The sequence below is a fragment of the Mycteria americana genome, chromosome 7 (assembly GCF_035582795.1).
Source record: "Mycteria americana isolate JAX WOST 10 ecotype Jacksonville Zoo and Gardens chromosome 7, USCA_MyAme_1.0, whole genome shotgun sequence".
Lineage (NCBI taxonomy): Eukaryota > Metazoa > Chordata > Aves > Ciconiiformes > Ciconiidae > Mycteria > Mycteria americana.
Window position 1 is genome coordinate 29,771,460 of NC_134371.1, and position 16,658 is coordinate 29,788,117.

The 16,658-nt window shown below is 59.7% G+C and overlaps 1 protein-coding gene across 3 annotated transcripts; it reads left to right on the forward strand.

Moving 5' to 3' along the window:
- Positions 1 to 2,265: 2,265 nt before the first annotated feature.
- Positions 2,266 to 10,033, forward strand: AMOTL2 (angiomotin like 2). Of its 3 annotated transcripts, none has more exons than XM_075507643.1 (10): positions 2,267 to 2,383; positions 2,921 to 3,744; positions 5,208 to 5,442; positions 5,976 to 6,120; positions 6,274 to 6,366; positions 7,031 to 7,326; positions 7,436 to 7,728; positions 7,839 to 8,050; positions 8,213 to 8,368; positions 8,683 to 10,033. In XM_075507643.1, exons 2-10 carry the CDS (start codon positions 3,008 to 3,010, stop codon positions 8,739 to 8,741), a joined length of 2,226 nt encoding a protein of 741 aa, XP_075363758.1. In that variant the 5' UTR covers positions 2,267 to 2,383; positions 2,921 to 3,007; the 3' UTR covers positions 8,742 to 10,033. The 3 variants fall into 3 exon arrangements, with proteins under 3 accessions (XP_075363760.1, XP_075363758.1, XP_075363759.1); XM_075507644.1 differs by having other exon boundaries at positions 8,216 to 8,368; XM_075507645.1 differs by lacking the exon at positions 8,213 to 8,368 and having other exon boundaries at positions 2,266 to 2,383.
- Positions 10,034 to 16,658: the final 6,625 nt, after the last annotated feature.

Genomic DNA, 16,658 nt, shown 5'->3' on the forward strand with positions numbered 1-16,658 from the left:
GGTGGTGTTAAGATAGGAAGGGAAGCAGGATGACGCAGGCATAGATAAGGCTGGCGGATGAGCCGAGAGGCAGCCCAGCTGCTGGGGGAGCTGGGCTGGCTCCCTCGGGGCTCAGGGTGGGTCGCCCCATCCCCTTGGGAAAGAGCAGGGCAGAGCCACAGCCGGCCCCCCCGGGTCTGCTGCTGCCAGGCTTGGTATCGCACAGCAGTGCGTCAATCCATCCATCCATCCATCCATCCCTCCATCCGTCCAGTGCTGGGCCTGGGCTGGTGTTCCCAGGCTCAGCATATGCTTGGGGACACAGGGACAAGAGCCATGCCCTCCTCTCCTCCCCACAAAGGGGTAGACCCTCGCTGGGGTTTCAGAGTCTCCCCCACACCTGCAGGGCTGATTCCCACCTCCAGCCAGGTAGATTTGATTTGTCACCAGTAAAACTGGGCTGAAAAACTTGTTTCTTGAGCTCTATTACTGTTTGATGAGTTCCCGGGTGCTAAGTACACGCTCAGGACTTGCCTGGATGGGGATGCTGTTAGGCTTTGTTAAGCCCGAATCCAGATTGACCATGCCAGAGCTGCGTCCTTCATCTCTGGGTCTGTAACGCAGTGCTCCTCTTCCTCCAAGCACTGACTCCTTCTCCCCGTGCACCTTTTCTGCATGCTCCCCTGCCTTTGAGTCTGTTACCTGCTCCACGTTGGGGATTTACTGTTTTTCCCCATTTTTTGGAAGAAAACCCAGAGGGAGAGAGCTGTGCCTGCAGCCCCCTGCCTACTATCACATCCCATGGCTTTCGGGGTGCTTGGCATGGCCCGGGGTTGATACTGGGGTGGGATGGGGTGGATTTCACACCAGCAGAAGCAGCAAAGCAAGGAGATGTGGCTGGAGACCACCGTGTCCCCCCTCCCCAGACCTGCCTGCCGGGTCTGTGCCAGTTGGAAGATGCTGAGTTCCCTCTTGCAAGAAAGGGAGCTTAATGTCCTGTAGCTAATTAGCAATTTTCCTCTGCACCTGCCTTGCCACCACCACCTCCCCTCTGACCATCTGCTGTCTCAGGACTCCACAGGCAGCTGCGGCTTTGGTACTCAGGGCCGAGATGGGGATTGTGTTCCTCTGCTTTGGGGTTGGGGTTCTTAGCGTCCCCCTGGAGATGAGCTGGGGCTCTTTGGTGTTGAAAGGGGAAAAGGAATTTTGTCTCTGATGGCTCCCTCCACCCTCTTGTGTACCCCAGTGTAGTGGGTAGCCAAGCCCTGCCGTGGTCCCATGGCCATGCTGCAAACGGTATCTGCCTGAAAAGGGAAACTGAGGCCAGGGGAGAGGCAGGGTCTTGCCCAAAGGTGCCGAGCCCAGCGCCCAACAGGCAAGAGCTAGCAGGGACAGCTGCGCTTGCAGCAAGCTGACATCCCCCAGCCCGGGGAATGTGAGGAGGGGGGATGCGAGGAAGGGGGGCGTGAGGGCAGAGCAGATGGGGCCGGCAGGTTTTTGTGGGGCTGGGTTCGTCCTGCAGACAATGGCCTGTCTCTCTGAGCTGCGATTAAACAGGAAGATTTATGCTGCTGGACAGCTGGCAGGCAGAGCTCACCGGCCCCCCCATCACGGCAGCTGCAAGCTCCCCGCACACGTGTGGTGCGCACGGGCCCCCAGTGTGCTCCTGCATCTGTCCCTCGGTGTGCTCCAGCATCTGCCCCCCGGTGTGCTCCTGCATCTGCCCCCCGGTGTGCTCCTGCATCTGTCCCCCAGTGTGCTCCTGCATCTACCCCCCGGTGTGCTCCTGCATCTGTCCCCCAGTGTGCTCCTGCATCTGCCCCCCGGTGTGCTCCTGCATCTGCCCCCCGGTGTGCTCCTGCATCTGTCCCCCAGTGTGCTCCTGCATCTGCCCGTGGCACGCGTGGCCCCTTGCACACCCCGGGCACATGCTCCCGGGTCCAGGCCAGCCGAGCACCCCGAGCATCCCTGCACGCTCGTGGCGCGCTCCCCACGTGCTTGCGTGGCTGGGAGCAACACCGTCAGGGCTCACGGTGCCGGTGGGCTCCGGTGGGCGCGGGAAAGGCCTGGGCGAGTTTTGGGGTGCTTTTGAGTAGGGTGAGAGTGGGGATTGGGAATGCACATCCCACTCCCTCCCCTCCCCAGGGGTCTGAAGCTGCCAGCCCCGGCCAGCTGCGGCCGCCCCACTACCCTCGCGTCCGTGTCCGTGTCCGTGCTCCCCCTGCCGGCAGCGGCCACGGCGGGCCGGGGAGGGGCGGTGCGGTGCGGAGCGGAGCGGGCGGGTCCGGCCCCTGCATTCCGGGCATAGCAGCGCCCGGGCCGGCCCCCGCTGCCGGCAGGACGCTCAGTCCCGCCGCCGAGCTCCCGGAGCAGCACCGCCGCCGCCCCGCTCCGCCATGCCCTGGTAAGTGCCGCCCCGGCGGGGCTCCCACCGGCACCGGGACCCCGCCGGGACTGGGACCTCCGTGCGGGGCCGGCTCGGCGCGCTCTGGCTGCGGGGGCGGCGGCGGCGCGGGGGTCCTGCCCGCCTCCCGGTGGCTCCGTGCCTGGTCCCCCGGGGCCGCCTCGTCCCCCGTCCCCGGACCGCGGGGCAGCGCCGGTCCCTGGGGGAGATCCCGGGTCCGTGGGGAGCGAGCACCGGAGCCAGCCCCGACCCTCGAGCCGGCCCCGGCCCCAGCCTCGGCCCCCGGCGCCAGCCTCGGCCCCCGGCGCCAGCCCCGGCCGTGGGTGTGATGAGAGCGCCAGTGCTCAGCCACCGCAGCGGGGAGGCTGCGTCTGGGCTCCCACCGCCGCCGCCACGGGCCCCCGCCCGGCCAGCACGTCCCGGCCAGCCTGCCAGCGTGCTGAGCGGGATTCCTGGAAAACAAACCCTTGTCCATCAGGGTCTGTGCTGCGTCCTGCCTGTACTGGTTCCCAGTTATCCCCTCTTTTCCCCACACAGGTGCCTTGGCGTGGCCAGTTGCTGCTAAGGTCCCCGGGGACACCCTTCTCGGGTGGAAACGTGGCTTTGCTGACAGCGTGGGTGGAGATGAGGACGGCGGAGGACTCAAACGGGACGGTCCTGCACCGCCTGATCCAGGAGCAGCTGCGCTATGGGAACCTCACAGAGAACCGCACGCTGCTGGCCATCCAGCAGCAAGCCCTGCGCGGCGGTGGCGGTGCTGCCGGCAGCCCCCGCTCCTCCCTGGAGAGCCTCAGCCCAGAGGAGAGCCAAATGGTGCAGCAATCCACGCGGCAGGAGCCCCAGGGGCAGGAGCATCACTCTGACCACGTCTACTTGGAGAACAGTGTCTATCGGCTCTGCCAGCCCCAGCACAAGGGCGAGGAGCTCCCAACCTATGAGGAGGCCAAGGCGCATTCCCAGTACTATGCTTCTCAGCGGGGTGGGCAGCAGCCTGGAGGGACCAGCCTGGGAATTTGGGGTGAAAATGGTCTGCGTGGGGCCGAGAGTGGCACCCGACACCCTGACGAGGGGCTGAAGGACCTGAAGCATGGCCACGTGCGGTCGCTGAGCGAGCGGCTGATGCGGATGTCGCTGGAGAGGAACGGGGCCAAAGCACAGAGCCCCATCAGCGCCTCCCACAGCTACCCCCAGCTCTCCCGCCACCACCAGCTCGCTGCCCTCCGAGGGCAGCACCCCGAGGGGCCGGAGCCCCGGGGCCCCCCCCCGGAGTATCCCTATGTCATCCCTTCCCAGGACACTTACCTGGCCGAACCTCGACCCTCTTCCCGGGAAGGTCCTGGATTTCAGCATCCCGAAATCAGGTAACCTGTGGCCCCTGGGCCCCACTTTTGAGGTGCCCACTGGGGGCCTCCCAGCCGTGGTGCCCCAGGAGTGGCCGGGATGGATGCTCAGAAGATTTGGGGTATGGAGAGCAGTGGGGGGCCCAGGCCAGCCATTGCCGAACCTCTCGTCCTCATGGGCCTGGATCCAGCTCAGCCTGCAGGGGTTTGCAGGGACCCCTCCGGTCCTCTTTGCTCCCCAGTTTCCCCTAGCACAGTTGAGTTTTTCCAACTGGTGATGAAAATCCCGCTGCCTCTGCAGAGCCTGCCCCCTCCCCATGTGCTGGGAGGAATTTGGGGTTAATTTAGGAGCTGGAACCAGCTCAGGAAATGGCTAAATCTAGAACAGGCATGGGGCAGGGTGGAAGGCAAACGTGTTCCCCAGTCTGTGGAAACCCAGCCCGGTTTGCTCCCGGTGCTGCAGGATTGCTGCCGAGCCGAGCCTGGGCTGGTGCAGGGCAGTTAGTGGAGGCGATGAGCAGTGCCAGGCATCTCTCCCCTTCCCTTTGGCAGCTTGGTGCCTCTGGCAAAGCCCCAGGTTGCCTCCGAGAGAGCCATGGAGAGGTCTGGGGAGCCCAGAGGTCCAGGCATTGCCTGGCATTTGGGGAGGGCAGGAAGCAACTTCTTCCAGTGCAGAAAATGACGGGAAGAAGGGAATTGGTGGCTCGATGGGAGGACGCACGCTGCTCCCAGCCCTGCTGACCTGTCTGGGTGGAGAGCGATAGCATCTCCGGCAGGAAAACCTTCTCCTTCCAGGGAACAAAGAGGGGAAGGGGAGCTGCGAGGAAGATGTATTTATTCTTCCTCGCTCCTATATCATCCTGCAGGAATGCAGGCCCTTGGCGGGCAGCCCACGGCAGAGCGGGGCCAGGCCGTGTGCAGCTGCCCCAGTTGGGCTATTCGAGGCGGCCGCGGGATGTCGAGGAACTTGGAGCGGCCACCCGAGGGGTGGCTGGGCTGGCCCTGCTCCTCCAAATACAGTGAGGATGTATTAATAGTTTGGTGGTGAGGAGTCATGCCAGGAGCCCTCACTTTGCCCAGAAAACAAGGAAAAGGGGCAGCGCTGCAGGCTTCCATGGTGCATCCTTTGCCGACCTGTTGTCCATCTGCAGCATCCTGAGCAATAAGGTGGGCCTGGGAGTCTGGGAGCCCATCCTGACCCACCAGCTAAGTCCTGGAGTTGTCAGGTCAAGGCATTCCTGTGAGATGGAGTTTATTTCGTGTTTGAAGGTGCTCGGGCGAGCACCTTTTAGAAAGGAAACCCTTCCCAGCTCTGAAAAGCAGGATAGGCACTTCCTGGAGCCTCCTTTCTCCTTTGGGGTGACCCAGAGGCACCGGCACCCGCTTGGCCCATAGGTTTGGAGTGGTCGGTGGGACGCTGGAGATGCAGTCGGCTCTCCTGCCCTGCTAAGCACCTTGAGCATCCCTCTCCTCCCTCCCTGCAGGGTGCTGCCCAACCACGTCCCCGCCGCTTTCCTGCCGCCACCGGGTGCCCTGTGCCCAGGCACGCTGGATCCTGCTGGCGTGGAGGCACTGGTGAGCACCCAGGCAGTCTCGGCTGGCAGCCGCCTGGCCCGGGCAGACGCAGTCCTGCAGGAGAATGAGAGGCTCCAGCGGGAGAGCGAGAAGCTGCGGCGGGAGCTGGAGAGCTGCACTGAGAAGGCGAGCCGCATCCAGAAGGTGAGCGAACGGCAGCAGCCCCGTGGCCATGGCATCATGTCCCCCCACCCGGGGGGATGCTCAACCAGCTGCTGTGAAAATTCACCCCCTTTGGTGTTTTAATCCCTCCTCCTCCTCCCTCTGGCGGCTTGTTCCCCTCTGAGCAGCTGCGTTTCAGTGGCATGGCAGCTGGGATGAGGGAGAAGGAGCCCATTCTCTAGTGACCCCCTCCCTCTGCCTGTCCCCCCCATCCCCGGCCGCCACAGAAAGCCCTTTGTGCAGCCACATACAAGGGGCGGCTGTTCCCTGCCGGCTGGGCTACGGTGGAGCCAAAACCTGTGGAGGGACTCTTCTGCAAGAAGAAAGGCAGAAAAAATTAGTTTTCCCCCAAAACGTGTGCTAGGGGTCAGCCTGGGGGGGTCCCATGGGTGCGCTGAGCTCCTCTGGCAGCTCGGGTTGCACTGAGCGATGCGGGTGAGCTTTGGCCAACATCTCCCTTTCCTTTCCTCATTCCATGAATATCTAACCCTGGCCTGTCCCTTCCTCCACCCCAGCTGGAGAGTGAGATCCAGCGCATCTCAGAGGATTACGAAAACCTTGTCAAGGCGTCTTCCAAGCGGGAAGCCTTGGAGAAAGCTATGAGGAACAAGAGAGATGGCGAGATGCGGCGGCTCCAGGACTTCAACCGGGACCTGAAAGGTAAGGGACCCTCCGTGTCCCCATCCCCACGGGCGCTCTCCATCCCCTGGCTTCTCCCCCAGGGTGTTTCTGTGGGAAGCCAGGCTTCTCCCGCTTCCTCGGGCCAAAATCTTGTATTTAAATCTTAATTGGGTTTAATTGTCTTTGGACCAGAGCGGTTAGAATCGGCGAACAAGCAGCTGGCCAGCAAGACCCAGGAAAGCCAAGAGAGCAACCAGGGCAGCGTGGCCAAACTCCTGGCACAGAGTAAGTCCCGGGGAATGCCTGTCCTTGCCTGGCTCCCTGGGGCATCCATGAGCGGGACGGCGGGGCTCGGCGCGCTCCCTTTCGGCTGGAGGAGGAGGAGGCGGGTGGCGGGCAGCAGCTCTCACCCTTCCCTGGGGAGGATGGAGCCGCTCTTGGCGCTGGACTCGAGCCATTAATCCCGGCTGGCCGGCGGCGTGACCCGCATTCTCCGCATTCCTGCCGCCGCGCCGGCTCTTCCAGCACCAAGCCCGCACTCCCGCCCCGCGCCAGCCCGGCCCTTCTCTCCCTCCTCCCTCCTATGCCTCACAGCTGCACAGGCCTGGGCTTTTTTTGGGGAAAATATACCTAGATCCATTATTTTAGCAGAGAGACATGGTGTTGGTGTTACATGGGAGGAATCGCACCCCTTTCCGTAAGATGGTTGGATTCACGCCAGATGGCTTTTTACACTCCACGAGCCAAAATTTGGGCTGGAACATGGCAAATGGAGGCTTTTGGCCATCTGCCCATGTGGCTGGGATGCCCCTGTCCCCCATATACCTTGTGTGCTGGGGGAGGGATGGCACAGCCAGGTTTTGGGGAGCAAAGAGCCCCTGTGGGGCTTTGTGGACCAGCCTTAGGGTGGTGAAGCCTCCTTGGCTGAAACCTGGGGGCTCTCTTGCAGGCTATGAGCACCAGCAGGAGAAGGAGAAGCTGGAGCGGGAGGTCTCCCTCCTGCGCAGCGCCAACGAGGACCAGCGTCGGCGGGCAGAGCTGCTGGAGCAGGCGCTGGGCAGTGCCCAGGCGCGGGCAGCCAAAGCGGAGGCCGAGCTGCGGAAGAAGCGGGCCTATGTGGAGAAGGTGGAGCGGCTGCAGGCAGCCCTGGGCCAGCTCCAGGCTGCCTGCGAGAAGCGGGAGCAGCTCGAGCTGCGGCTCCGCACCCGCCTGGAGCAGGAGCTGAAGATGCTGCGGGCTCAGCAGGTGGGTGCCAGTGAGACACAGTGGTGGGTGCTGGTGAGATGTGGTGGGTGCTGCATCACCCAGCACCTCCTCATCCTCTCTTTTTGGGTTTTTTTTTTTGCCACTGCAGAGGCAGGCAGGCACCGCGGGCGGAGGGACACCAGAGCTGAGTGCCCACACGCTCTCCGAGCAGCTGAGGGAGAAGGAGGAGAAGATCCTGGCCCTGGAGGCTGACATGACCAAATGGGAGCAGAAGTACCTGGAGGAGTGCACCATGCGGCAGTTTGCCATGGACGCCGCAGCCACGGCAGCCGCCCAGCGGGACACCACCCTCATCAGCCATTCTCCGCGGCACTCCCCTAACAGCAGCTTCAACGAGGACCTCCTCCTGGCCAGCCACAAGCACCAGGAGATGGAGAACAGGTAGGCCCACCTCGCCGACAAGCTTGTGCCGTAGTCTGGCCGGGCAGTGCCTACATCCTCCTCCCCTACCTCCAGCTCCTCTCCCAGCTTCTGCCTCTTCTCCTCTCCAGGTTAAAAGCCCTTCATGCCCAAATCCTGGAGAAGGACGCCATCATCAAGGTCCTGCAGCAGCGCTCACGGAGGGACCCCAGCAAAGCCCTCCAGGGCTCCCTGCGGCCAGCCAAGTCCGTGCCCTCCGTCTTTGCCGCCTCTGCTGCCCCGAGCTGGCCAGGGGCTGGCCAGAGTGACCGGCTGGCTGAGGGCAGATTGCGGGACAGCACAGGTAAAGAGAGGCACCTGCCCATTCCCTGCCTTTGCTTGGCAGCAGGGAGTTGCCTGCAATTTCCCCTGTGGTTTTGGAAGTAGATTGGGGAGTGGGGATTTCTCCGGTGAGCTGTAGGGACCAGCTGGAGGAGCTGGCCATCCCTAACGGTGTCTCCTCCAGCAGGCAAAGCCACCGCCGAAGGGGCAGCAGCGCCTGCTGCCCTCCCCCTGCCCTCCCACTCCAAGCACGGCAGCAAGGATGGCAGCACCCAGACGGACGGGGTGGCTGAGAGCAGCGGCCAGGGTGAGGGCACTGAGCACCCGGCCGGTTTCCTAGGTGAGTCCCCTGGGGATGGCACGGGGGAGAGCCGGGGATGCTCCAGCATGTGGGCATGGCATCCAGGAGACGGGCTTTGTACGAGCATCGGTGATTTTTTTTTAAAGACATTTTAAAGGCCCCAGTTGAGTGTGATGGGTTTGAATCCCTGCAATCACTCATTGCTTTTTTATTTTTAAGGTGCAGAGCTTTTTTCTTGAACACCTTGGGGGGAGGCTGGACTAGCGGTACACTTGCAGCTGGCCCTTCGGTGGGGTGGGCGCTGTGCCAATGTTCTTGACCTCTCCTCCAGCTCTTACCTTCTTTCTCTGCAGAGAGCTCAGCCACTGCCAGAGCCCCAGACCTGTCCGACATGGTGGAGATCCTGATTTAAGGCCAACCAGGGGCTGCACATCAGCCCCTCCACCTTCCCTGCCTGCTGCACAGGCAGAACTGCCCTGCCTGCACCTGCCCGGGACAGAGGAGCATGTGGGAAGGAGGACTGAGCCTGGAGCTCAGCAGCATCCCCATGGCCAGCCTCAGCGGGTGGCTCCCATGCATGGGAGGGCCACTGTCCCTGCTTGGCACCCACACGGGTCCCCAGCTGCGCGGGGCGTGCTGGAGCCCGGGGACCCCACAGTGGTAGCAGGGCCTCTTAACTCCCCTGTAAATATACCCAGGTTTTGTACGACGGGAGCAAATGTATTTATCGTTTCAGCCTCTTCTTCCTGAGGTGGGGGGCTTCTTCCCATCCCCTCCCTTGGTGGCTCCATCACCATCCCACTTCTGGGTCTTGGCCATCCGCATCCACCCAAGTGCTTGGCCTCCAACTGGAATTTCCCACTCTGCTTGCCCAAATGAGCCGATGTCCCTGCACGAGGGCAGAGCCGGGAGGGATCTTCCACGGGTCCCATCAGCTGCCCAGATCCACATGGCCAAGCCGAGCACTGGGAGCCCCAAACCTCCATCATCTGCATCCATCACCTGCATCCTGCCTCTGGGTTTTTATGATGGGCGGGCAAGGGGTTCAGGATGGGGTGGTGGTGAAGCAAAAGAGAGAATAATAATTGAGGGAATGAAAGGTGGAGGAGAAATCCCCTTGAAACAGGAGGTGAGATGCTCGGAGTGAACCGAGGATGGCCGATGGAGGTGGTGGGACGCACCGCCCCTCTTGTGGCTTCATCCCACCCCAACATCCCCCAGCTACTGGCAGCTGGCTTCTGCCTGTGGCCAGTGCCGATATCTCGCTCCTCTGAGCTTGGACACTTCCTGTCCTTGCCCTTCATGTATGTGTATATATATTTTTTTCTTTCTTTCTTCTTTAAACATGTGCATTTGCTGGACAACTGCATTTTTTATTTTTCTCTCCCAGACACGTAAAAAATGCGTTCGGTTCTCGTGCATTGTTTACAAAGTAGAAAACAAACAAAAAATTATGAAAGAGGAAAAAAAACCCCACAACTTAATATATTTTATATTAATATTGGTATTTCTTTTTAAGTATTTTTTTCGTGCTGTGAACTTTTTTTTCCTGCCAAAGACGATGAATTCTTGTTTGTGCGTTTTAAGTTATCTTAAGTATTTAAACATAAACCTGGCTGTTTCGTTATGCCGCCCTATACCGAGATTGCTGTAGCATTCCACTTGGTATAACAATATTTTAATAAAAAAACCCCAAATATTGAACCACGGGTACTCTCTTTTCCCATGCGATGGGGCGAGACAGAGGCGCTGCTGCGGGGAAGGGGTCTAGGGGTGGTGAGCCCCTGGCTGAAACACTGCCCTTCCCAGCTCCCCAGGACAGCGATTTGGGGAAAAAAATGCTCAAGAGCATCTCTGTGTTCCCCAAAATCCCATGGGGATCCCATTTCCCCCACCTCAGTGGGGGAAAAGGATGGAGTTGCCTAGAAATGTCGATGTTGTTTCCTTCCTGCTGCTCTGGTAAGTCCATCCTGGTGGGATCCTCCTCTTCCTTGCAAGACCCGTTCCTGCCTTCCTAAGCCCCTACTGCAGGGACTCCTCAATGGCGTCTCCAAGCACAGCTGGACCTTCCCGGTCCCCAACCTCTCCCCTGGCTTTGTCAGCCACCTCCAAGCCCTTCCCACCTTGCTCAGCTTCTGGAAGACCAGAAGTTCTGGTGTTCAAGGCTGGCTTGCCTTAAATCTTCCACAGCCATATCATGCTGCTCCCCTGCCCTTGTCCTCTGAGCTTCTTGTTTGCTGCTGTAATTTGACTTTTATTTTTAATAGCTGTCACATTAATGCTTCCCAAGGAGCATCCCTGGGGACTCTGCTCTGGCTGCTCGGGTGCTGGCAGCCTGTCTGGAGCCATCACCAGCTGGGCTGGGGCTTTCCCTTTTGTGCATCCCTTGGCATTTATTGGCAGCTCATTTTTTTAACTTGCTGTCCCTGGGGACCAGGAGATCTTGTGCAAGTCTCTGCAATGGGCTTTAGCTCAGATTATGCAGAACAGTGGCATAAGAAATTGGCTTTGCTGCCAATTCCTCCCTGGAAGGTGGCTTAGGACTCTGTTGAGGATCACCGGTCTTGGGCCTGTGATGTTGAACACCAGCTCAGCTCTACCCTTCCCACCTAGGAACCTGGAAGGAGCGTGGCTGAAAATTTGGGGCTTCCTGTGGCCGTGGGACAGGTCTCCATCCCTGCAAGAGCAGGTCAGAGAGACCCAGAGCAATGGGAAGCTTGGAGCCGGGCTCCTTCTTCCACCCATGGCTTCTCCTGGGTTTTGCAAGCAGGGAAACAAGCTCCCCCCATGCACAGGGAATGTCTGAAGGGGACCCTTCTGCCCTCCCCAAAACGGGGCCAGCAATGGGGAGGACTGGGTGGGAAGCTGGGAATATGTTGGGAGGGCACAGTGGCCCCTGGCCAAGGGCTGTACCTGCCCTGCCTCCCCCAGCTCCTGCTGCCCCAGAGCTGCAGGCAGCCACCCGGGAAGGCTTGCAGCATTCCTGGCATACCGCAGCTCTCACGCCCCACGCTTTATTTACCCAAATCCGGATGCGGAGCAGCCTTGCGGCAGGTCTGGCTGTTTGCAGGCAGCTTTCCGGGTCCAAGGATTCAGGGAATGGGCTCCTGTTGAGACCTTTGCCCACTGCCTGGCCATCCTCTGTCTTGCCCATCGCCTTGAGGACCCCCATCCCCAGGGCTTTCACAGTCTCCAGGAGCCAGAAAATGGGGGAGCACAGCCCTGTATGAGTGAGGCAGCACAGAAGCATAAAAAAATGGGAAGGGAAAGAAAAACCCCAAAGTCCGCCTGTGAATGTGGGAGTTGGGCCATGGGGAGACGATGCCCAAGCCCAGCAGGTTGGGGTAGGAGGTCACGGCTCCTCCTGCTACGCCCCCAAGGATGCAGCAGCAGCGCCCGGATTCGTTTGTTTTGGTAGGGTTGCTTTTCAGCCAGAGCAACAGCCTGATGGAGCTCCACACCTTGGCGCAAGGAAGGCTGGTGTGGGTGTGCGTTATCACCTGCTTTATCACTCTGTCGTCACAGGCATTTCCCTCCGCTCTTTCCGCCATGTCTCACTGGGTTTCACCATCAGCATTGCTCAGACCTACAGTCCTTTATCCCACGTGGGTCCTGCTCAGGCCAGGACATGTCCCTGTCACCGTGGCACAGTTGCCAGTGACTCTTTTGCTGTTTCAGCTGAAATACCATGTGGGAACCTCCAAACCTCCTGCTCCTGCTCCCATCCCTGTGTCCACGATCTGTGTCCTTGATGCTTGTATCCCAGCATCCCTGTGTCCCTGCATCCTTGACCCTTGCGTCCCTGTGTTCCTGCATCCCTGTATCCTTGCATCCCTGTGTCCTCAGCCCTTGCATCCCTGCGTTCCTGCTTCCCTGTGTCCTTGATCTCTCTCTCCATCCCCGTGACCCTGCATCTCTGTGTCCTCAATCCTTGCATCTCTGCATCCCTGTGTCCTTGATCTCTGCATCCCTGCATTCCTTCATCTCTGTGTCCTTGATCTCTGCATCACTGTGTTCCTGCATCCCTGCGTCCACAGTCCTTGCATCCCTGTGTCCCTGTGTCCCCATGACCCTAAGACAGGGTGGCTGGAGATGTGTGCTGAGCTGCTGGCTGGGCTGGTGCCTGGATGTGACACCTTCTATGGGCTGCACATCTGCAGCCCTGGAGAGATGGAAAAGGGCCAGCGGGCTCTGCTCTGAATGCCACCACTGTCACCCCAGTGGCTTTGAGTAAGACACCCTGTCCCGGGGCAGCAGCCCTCTCACAGGTGAAAGGGAGATGGCTTGTCTGGCCTGGGGGCTGTTTGGGGAGGGACGGTTTCTCCCGTGGTCACCACAGGTCAGGACAAGACTGAGGATCTCGTTGGGGCCCTGTGGCTGTCCACGAAGTCCCATTCCCAGCCACGAGCACCTTGTTCCCCTGGTGCCACACCACAGCAGCATCTCTGCAGCTTTGGTTCCTGCTTTTCTTCATTCCTCCTTGGAGCCTGGAGGTTGGAGCTTGGTCCTTGGAGCATTCTCAGAGCTCGGCAGGTCCTTTGTTGGTCCTGGTCCTTCCTCATCCTCTCCTTGTGCATCTTGTCTCCTTTTCCACTTGCCAAATGCTAGAGATGGATGGAGAAAGACAAGCCCATCACAACCTCCTTATGATGGAAAATGTCTCTTTGAAAAGCCAAAAAATCCCCACCAGGATTTGGGAGAAAGGGAATTTCACTCCCCTTCCAAATAATCCCGATTCTTGTGGGGGAAGTTTGGCAACGCTGTGGGCCAGCCCCGCAGCTGGCTTCCCAGCAAACCAGTCAGGCAAACCATGGTGCTTTCTCTCACCTCAAGTCCCGGCTTGCTACTCGGGCCGGCAGGAATGAAGCTCTCCCCGCTGGGCCTGCTGAACCCTTCCCTTCCCCTTTCCTCCCTCCCTCACCCCACCGCCTTCCCCGGGGGGCTCTGCCAGACACCCAAGCCCACGGGTTCCTCTCTGTGCCCAGGGCTTGTTGGGGGGGCTCTACCCTGGCTTTCTTCTGCTGGGGGGCCAACAATTCCCCGCCCCCAAAGTCCCTGTATCGGGCTTTGCATCCCATTGCAGTCAAGAGCCACGCCCAAGATGTCCCCTCCCTGCAGAGCATCATTGTGTAGCAGGTGCCGGAGCAGAGATGGGACCCGTGGGTGTGGTGGGTGTTATTTAGGGGAGATGCATGGCCCGCGTGCATGGGTGTAGCTGTGACTCCCTCCAGGATGCTCCGTCCGCCCAGCTGTGGAGCAGCGCAAGCATCCTCCAGCACTGGGAGCTCCTTCTCTATCCTCCCCAGCCCCAGGTCCATCCCGAAGCCCTTCCTCCCAGGCCCGTGGCTGGGGTGTCGTGGCAGGGACACCCAGCTCCTGCCCTTGTCGCCGGCACAGGCAGGCCAGGAGAGCTGCCTGGTGCTTTGCTGGGCTAAGCAGAAGCGGTTGGGCTGCGGCGCGAGCGTGGCAAATTCCTCATTCCTCTTCCCTGCGTTGTGCTGCCTGCCTGCCATCTTTGCATGCAAACAGTAAACAGGCTGTTATTATCCCGGATGCTTTGAATAACTGTGGCTATTTTTTCTCTTCCCAGTATTCTAAAAAGGCAAAAAATTCCCTGCGGTTTCTGAGTCAACTTTTTTTTTCTCGCTCTCTTTTCTTTCCTTCCCACCACCTCTGTGACCTTGAAAAACCAGGCAGACGAGCTCACTGGCTGTCCCCACTCGCACCCACTCCCTGGCCATGCTCTGGCTGCCGCTTTCACTGCTCCCCGCAGCTGGCAGTGGGTGAATTTGGGGCCAAGTCTGGTGGCAGAGCAGCCCTGGTCTGGTGGTGGTGGGCAGGATCTGGCCCGTTGGGCACCTTGCCCATCGCCTCCCCTGGGCTGAGGTGGCTGGGGATGCTCGAGGCAGCTGGGGATGCTCGAGGATGCTGGGGATGCTCGAGGTGGCTGGGGATGCTCCGGAGGTGCAGCTCATGCACGCAGCTGGGGCAGGGGCGCAGGATGCTGCCTGTGCTCCTTGGTTTGTGTCCCCAGGGGTTAGAAGACATGTCCAGGGACGATGCAGGCAGCTGGGAGCAGAGGGGAGCATGAGAGCAGCCTGACCATCCAGCCCTTGCAGGCAGCAGGTACTCCTCGGTTCACCCTGCGGGTCCCCTGGCAGGGCTGGGACTTCTTCCTACCCTTTCCTGCCTCTTCATCCTCCTGCAGGGCAGCCCCATAGGCACTCCTCTGCCTTTGCTCTCAGGTGTGATCCCTGAAAGCCCTCCCTGGACCTGGTATTGGACCTTTGGGTCAGCATGTGGTGGGCAGGGGCCAGGCAGAGGATGGCTGCGCCCGAAAGCCCCTCTCCAGCCTGGGCTTCAGCACCCGCAGGTCTCCAGGAGGTCAGAGCTGGTGGCAAGAGGCACGGGATGGGTCAGGGCTCTCGCATCCCCACCAGCTCCTCCAGCTCCTTAAATGCAAGGGTTTGCTGGTGTGTGTGGATTGTTTTTTGGGGGGGCTTCTTTCCCTCCCCTGGGTACGTTACTTCACACGAAAAATGAGTCTGAGCGCTGATATGTGGGTCACGCACCCCTGCCTGCGTGTGAGGACTGCCACCACAGGCAGCGCCGGCAGGGTGGAGCATTGGGCCAGCACCGGCTGCAGGCAGGGGACGACCCCATGCTCAGCTGCATCACTGCCTGCCAGAGGAGGAGACGCCTGGCTGGGTGGGCTCCACGTTCAGCCCCAGGTTGTTTCATCTCAGCAACATTTTCAGGATGCTTCAGATGCTCTGGCAGCTGAGAAGCAATGGTGAGCCCGGAAGGACAGTGGCGAGGAGGCGAGGAAGAGGAGGTCAGTGCCAGCCGGGATGTGGAGGACAGGCAGGATCCATGCCGTGCCTGTTGTCTGTTGGCAGTTTAATGCTAATACGCGATGATGCAGTGGATTTCTGTTCAAGTTTCTGGCTGGACCTAGGACTTGGTTCGGACGGCAGTGGTGATGATCGTTGAGCAGCTGAGGAATTCATCCTTGTGCAGCATCTTCGGGGGAAAACCAGCACCGGGCTTTTGCAGGTGGGTCTGTCCATGCTGGGAAGGCACCAGGGCGGGAGCTGGGGGACAGTGGGTCCCCAGGACGGGTGGGCTCCAGACACCAGCTCTGCGATGGAGGACCACCCACAAGGATGTGTCGAGGTGAGTGTCAGATGAAAGGCTTGGGGACCAACAGCTCCCTTGGGGTAATGAGAAGGTGCTGGCAAGCGGGACGGGGGCGATTCAAAGTCTGGAGAGATCTGAGTGTGAGGCCCCACCTCTGGGACCAAACGCTTCCTGGGAACACAAGAGCGACAATAACCAGGCAAGAGAGCAGGAGCAAAGGGCTCTCTACTCAGCAAAGCTGGGCCACGGGAAATCCCAGCATCACTGAGGTTGGCAGGGACCCCCAGAGACCCCAGGTCACCTCCCCGCCTGGAGAAAAGTCACAGCAGGAGACTCAGGACCTTGTCGAGTGGAGCTGCCATTGCCTGAGGGGATGGGGGTCCCCCAGCCTCCGGGCAGCCCCCGCTGGCTCGTCAGAGCAGGAGCACGCAGAGGACTTGCAGGATGCTGGCCACAATGGCATCACTGAATGAAAGCAGGGGGACAAACTGCCTGGAGGTGTGAACAGTGACGACAGCTGAGGACACAATAATTTCAAGCTCCTGCCTAATGGGGGGGGGCACCGAAATCAGCTGGGGCTTGGGAACATCTCCCATGTGCCTGCCCCCTGCAGAACTCATGTGATGCCATCTCTTGCTGCGCACGACACCCATTATACTACTTGTGTGTGTAAATTAAAGTATTTATGTATCTCTATGTTCCCTGACAACTATAGGTGAGTTTTGTTATATAGGGCAGCAATAAGCATCCCTGATGTCACGCACATCACCTGGGATCGATGGTTCAGTGTGAGCAAAGTGGAGAGATGCAAGAAGCATTTTTAAGTAAAATACATTTTTTTAGCTAAACATTGTTCACGCCACCCCTGTCAGTGCTTGAGTTGTCCCTGGCCCAAGATGCCTTTTTATTTCTTCATTTATTTTGACAAAAAAAAAACCAAAACGCTAAGTGTTTCACTGTGACATTTTGGAAGCTTGACTTACCACCAGGCAGGGGTTGTTTCCCGAAGCTTTTCATTTTTGAATGTGCCACTGAAAATATTTAAGCAGAAATTGGAAAGAAAAGGAACCGAGCATCCTGCTAGAGCTGATGTGGTGGGTTTTTTGTTTGCTCATTGTGTTTTGCTGCAGCAGGAAAGTTTCAGAGGTTTGTGGCAGGTCCCAGCACACTGTCCCGGCAGGACCAGCAC